Source organism: Leucopleurus acutus, assembly GCF_964270905.1.
Source record: "Leucopleurus acutus genome assembly, chromosome: 15".
Lineage (NCBI taxonomy): Eukaryota > Metazoa > Chordata > Mammalia > Artiodactyla > Delphinidae > Leucopleurus > Leucopleurus acutus.
This window is the reverse complement of record NC_139157.1, coordinates 24,391,581-24,397,420: the sequence shown is the minus strand read 5'-3', so window position 1 is coordinate 24,397,420 and position 5,840 is coordinate 24,391,581. Positions and strand designations below refer to the sequence as shown.

At 40.8% G+C, this 5,840-nt stretch overlaps 1 protein-coding gene across 1 annotated transcript; it reads right to left on the bottom strand.

The window, feature by feature from the left end:
* Positions 1-4,973: 4,973 nt before the first annotated feature.
* On the bottom strand, positions 4,974-5,531 carry LOC309971894 (FUN14 domain-containing protein 2-like; the record flags this gene model as incomplete). The annotated part of the gene is made up of 1 exon (XM_082855315.1): positions 4,974-5,531. The coding sequence occupies exon 1, from the start codon at positions 5,427-5,429 to the stop codon at positions 4,974-4,976; it is 456 nt and encodes a 151-aa protein (XP_082711441.1). The 5' UTR covers positions 5,430-5,531.
* Between the last annotated feature and the right edge of the window lie 309 nt (positions 5,532-5,840).

Sequence of the window (5,840 nt, the reverse complement as noted above, 5' to 3'; positions counted from 1 at the left end):
TATAAGAGGCAGAGAGAGATACAGATAAATGGATGCTTGTAGAGTCCAGGGAGAGGTTGTATATGGGACATGTGAAGGGGTAGGGATTCAAGAAGGTGCTGGAGGACCAGGCATTGGAGCGGGATGGGATTTACACAAGAGGAAATGATAAGGGTAGTCTAAATCGAAGTACAGAGAAATTTTACTAGTTTAGCCACCCATACACACATATCCTTTATGTTAAGGAAGATGTTACAAATGTGCCGCTGTGTCTTCTCCGTGTGTGATTTGTGATTGAAGACAATAATCACAGTCAGGTCACCCAATATCCAAAGTCTAAAAGGACTTGATTTTCGTTCTCACTTTCTACCTTCTAATTCAACTGCAAATTTAAAATCAGAATAATTACTTGATTTCTTATTGTCAAGTATGCTCTGTCTTTGTTTTCCACACTAGTGCTCTAATTTCATACACACATGTACACAAACATGTGGTTTAATAATAAAATGTATTCCAGGATATTCATCAAGATGATAGATATTCAACAGCAATCCCGTTTCCTAAAGGTCAACGGAATTTTTAAAACATATAATAAATTTACATAGTAACGTCATGGGCTAATTCCAGGCTCAATTCATCTTTGATGCATGGGGCACTTTCTCCTGCCTTCTCCTCCAACCTTAGATACCACAATTTCCACCCCTACTCTCACACACACACACACACACACACACACACACACACACACACCCACCACTGCCCTCCAGCCACACCAAACTAGTTAAGGCTCCTGACTCACTGGACTTGTTTATGCTTCTGTGCCTTTATGCAGATTTTCTCTCTGCCTGGAATGCCACTCCACTACCCCCTCTGTTTACTTAGGCCACCTGCTCCACCTTCCAGACCAACTCAAATGCAGTCTTTTTGTAATGCGGTCCCTGATGCCTACAAGGAAAACAGTTCTTTATGTCCCCGCTGTACCTCAGCTTCAGCGCTCATCAACCAACACTGGAATGTACTTTGCTCCTGACCATCTTCCCTATTATGCTGTGAGGTCCCTCAGGGAAAGCCTGCTGCTTTAATAAGTTCTTGTAAAGCCTGGACTTATGTAGAAGATATACAGAAAATATTTATTGATTGAATAAGTGAATTAAAAAAATGAAATGATGTAGGACTATTTTCTTTCCTGACTTTTTTACACTCAGAGTGATGGAATTCAGTTAAGCATATGAGAGGATAAACCAACCAAAGGGGAAAAACTGAGAGTGAGAATGATGAGAAAAAAAATTGAGTGCTTTTGGTGGTTTTCAGGCATTCTGTAGAAAAACTAACTCCTGCAAGAGTGGTTGTCAATGTTGGCTGTATATTGGATTCACCTGGGGAGTTTTACAAACGTGATGCCTGGGTCCCAACTATAGAGACTTTGATTTAATTGGTGCTCAGTATAGCCAGAGCTTTAGTTCCCCAGGTGATTGTAAAGTGCAGACAAAATTGAGATTGACAGTCCTACACGGTGAAGATTGTTGTGAGTGCTTCCCTGAGACTAAGGTAAGCAGAAAGATGGGGGCATACAGTATGTGTGCATGTGTGTGTGTAATTTGTCAAGAATGTGAATTTGTGATAGGCAGGTTAGGAAGCTTCTTTTGAATTTATTAATATTTTTAAGTTTTGAGGTGCAAATCTAAAGTAAATAAGACCAATGTTTATTAAATATATTTACACGTAGGCCACTCAAAGAGGTCATTTTAAAGTCTAACACTTCAGGAAGTTGGTTTTCAAAGTCATTTAGCTTTTACTTGAAAGTTGATTTATTTTTAAGCTTCTAATTTCAGACTAAATAAACACACAGTAGATTATCTAGAGAATTGAAGCCAAACCTATTTTAGGCTCTAATTAGCCCTACTACTTGAGGTGAAAGTGAGTCTTTGTTTTGAATTTTTTAGCTACTTGAGGACAAAGCACAGTTTTTATCTGTTTTCTCTGGGTAATTTACAAGTATCATTGCAGCTTTAACATCTTCATTTTCTGAGGGAAGTGCAGGCAACACAATGTCGTGATGAGAACTTCAGTTTGTAGCTAGCTAGCACTTATGCTACATGATCTGGACTTTTTTCTGAAATATAAGAAGGGAATTTATACAATTAATTTTAAAGACATGGGTTTTAAACAAAATATTGGCTGCATAATCCTATATTCCAATCCAGATCCAACTGAATACTTTAAACCTCATCCAAGATTATCCACATTACCCAGAACCAGTGATGGGCTCTGATTCTCTCCCTTCCACTGGAGCATGAAATCTCTTGGCACCAACATTATGTTTTAAACTGAACCAAAGGCTGGAAACTCGAAAATGCCCCAACAGGACAGAATTATTTTTATTTCTATTGTTATTTCAATGTAGAAAGTATGAGAACATTTTATTTTCTTTATTTTAACTTTTCACATACTAAGGAAAGCTCTATGGAGCAAAGGTCCTCATTTCAAAGGGCACCAGTGTGAAAAGAGTATTTTCTTTCTTTATACTCCAATAAATGGGCAAAAAGCCATGAGAACTTGCTATAAAATATTTCTGCTATCCTTAGAACGCAGCATAGAGTAGACCCATCTTGGACCCTACGTTGAAAACTCTAGGAGATCCTTGTTATTATAATTGGAAGATTCTGAGGAGTAAGGTAATATTTGACTAGAGATTTAAAAAAATTAGAGGAAATAGATACTTGTGGAAACAATTCACTTCATAGCACATCTGTACTTTGTACTGATGATACTTTAATAAAGATCTAGTAATATCTGAAATGTTATTTTTATTATTTTTTATTTATTTAATTAACTAATTTATTTATTTTGCAGTGCACGGGCCTCTCACTGTTGTGGCCTCTCCCGTTGCGGAGCACAGGCTCCGGACGCGCAGGCTCAGCGGCCATGGCTCACGGGCCCAGCCGCTCCGCGGCATGTGGGATCTTCCCGGACCAGGGCACGAACCCGTGTCCCCTGCATTGGCAGGCGTACTCTCAACCACTGCGCCACCAGGGAAGCCCTGAAATGTTATTTTTAAATACTGTTTTTATTTAAATAACAAACCTCCATATGGCTTCTAAATTCAGGATAGAAATGTGGAGTGATGTAGCTTATTCACTCTTGCAGAGTTATCTTTGAAATTAGATATTTTTATCCCCATTTACTAAAGAATAATGACTCACCAAGGATTGTTAAGTTTCCTACACATCGTCCTTCAGCTTACTGATGTCAGGTATTATATTAATAAATTCTCTGGTATTTCAATCCTTTTAGTCCTTCTGGTTTTCACATTTTGGCTAATGTGGGTCTGCTTGTTCCTGAGAAATGGGCGCAGTCTTTTTTTTTTTTTTTTTTTACCATTATGATTTGTATATAATTCATACATATTACAAGCAAAACAACTTAGTGTTGCCTTTAAATACTACCATAACATAATAAGGAGAAAAATGCAAATGGATGAATTCTAAAAAATTCCACACATCCACTAGTAGCTACAATTTCCAAATTCAATGCATCATTCACAAGGTAAGTTAAAAGGCAAACATTTTAAAAGGAAGGCCTTAAAAACATACATTTTGCAAGGGATCACCTACAAGTTTAAGAAGTAATTCCGTTTTCTGAATTTTCAGAACTCATAAAGTCTCACAAATCCTGTGGATCAGTCCCTTTTCCAGATACTTTTCTGTGAGCTCATTATTCATATATTCAACAGATACCGAGCACCTATAAAGTGCTTGGCTCCATGGATATAATGGTGAAGATACAAGCCTTGCCTTCCTGCAGTGGATATTCTAGATGGTACAATAGAAGGCCATTACAGAAAAATGTGTTAAGTTTCTAAGCATGTGTATATCTATAAACTTTTATTTTAAAGAAAAATTCAAAGAGTTGGGGTCATCCTGAGACAGCAGGTTACCTTTGATGATGAAAATAATTTATTTCACATGTGCTGTTGCTGCTGTTCTCAATTCTTAATGCTTGGAATGCCACCATTTAAAAACTCTGGTTCAAATGTTATATATTTCATAACTAACTGATAAAGAAATAGTAGAATTGGCACAGAGGAGCTACGGCTACCCCTGATGTTTTGACAAGAGGTAAAGAATATTTCACATTTCGAAGCTTAAAACCTTTTCTATTAAATAAAAATCCAAGAGCTTCTTCCCTCTTCCACCTAAAGTCACTTATTTTACCATAAATAAATCCTTTGGAAACAATCATGAGAGGCATTATCCTGTATGGTGGAAAACATCCCTAGATAATACCTGAATGCCTCTAAATGATTCACTAAGTCTGACCATCCTAAATGTATCTATTGGTTGGTTTCCCTAAAGACCTTCCCACCAAACACAATACCTTCAGCTCAGCATATGTGTCTTTAGAACGAGTTCATTCTGTATTCAGATATTTCAAGTGTAGTGCACATGCTACCATTTTGTCAGGATAATTAGAGCCAGTAGAAGTAGTTCTCATTCTGTAACTTAAAATCTACTACAAAAGAAAGTAGACACCAAGATACCAAAATCTTTCATGCTTAAAGGCAAATGTATTCAGTTCCTTTCCATGCAGAACATAGTAAGGTATCTTACATGCTTGTTATTTCTTTTCCTAATCAAGTTTGGGACAACCTTTGAGGATCCACTCATGCTCCATGGTGAGCCATCTTGTACCCTGTTCTGGTAAGTATCTTACATAGAAGAGAAAGGAATATTCTTGCTGACCTAGAGATTAGTCAAGGGGGGAGTGTGGTGGGAGAAGAGTTAATGTCTACTGTCTCCTCCGTTGCCGTCAAGGTCATGGTGGGGCGTTTATCCACTTGTACCAACAGATGCCTACAGAAGCCATTCAGATACGCCACGGCAGGGAGGAAGGCATGGGAGAAGAGGACCAAGAGGAGAGACTTGCTATCCTATGATGGAGTGAAGAGGCTGCTGGCTGGAAAAACCAGGAATAAGGAAGTGAAGTCATCCTCTTTAGGAGGCCATACCAAGCAGAAAGCCTCTGAAAAATCCACCAGTCACTAGAACATTCTTCTTCACAAACGACACCACCTCCTCTAGTTTGCTTTTGACCTCCGTAGGTATCTGGTTGCTCTTGCGGATCTTCAGCTGTTCCTTGGCTTTCTTCATATCCTTCTCTACCCGCTGCCCGTCCAGTTTGATGTAGCCAGTATGGTTTGCAAGCTGAAGCAGGAAAAATCCACCTCCCAGAGCTGTGGCAGCCAACCTTCCAACCTTCCGGAATAAGAAACCCGTGCACCATCCAGTGACCCCTCCAATTAACAGCCGGGTTGCCACGCTATACTTTTCCGCTGAAGGCCCAGATTCCTGCCCAAACAGCTTGCACCACCCTGGCTGCTTTTTAGCAAGTTCTGCAAGGTCCAGTGACTCAAAATTCACCTCCAAGTTTCCTTGACTGGCTGCGGCCATTTCAGCGAGCTGGTCTCGCGATGACACTCGTCGGGCCTCCGCGCGGTAGGACGCAGAGTGGCGCGCTGCGGTCGGCGCGAGCTGGCTTCCGGCACTTGGGGAAGATGTTTTTATTCCCACGGCGGCGGCGGGAGACGTGGGCGCCGTCTCGGTTTGTGTAGTCTTCAGTCTGGTTTTGGAGATCCTCCTGAGTATCTCCTGACACTTTTATTTGATTTTACTTTTTTGGTACGCGGGCCTCTCACTGCTGTGGCCTCTCCCGTTGCGGAGCACAGGCTCCGGACGCGCAGGCTCAGCGGCCGTGGCTCACGGGCCCAGCCGCTCCGCGGCATGTGGGATCTTCCCGGACCGGGGCACGAACCCGTGTCCCCTGCATCGGCAGGCGGACTCTCAACCACTGCGCCACCAGGG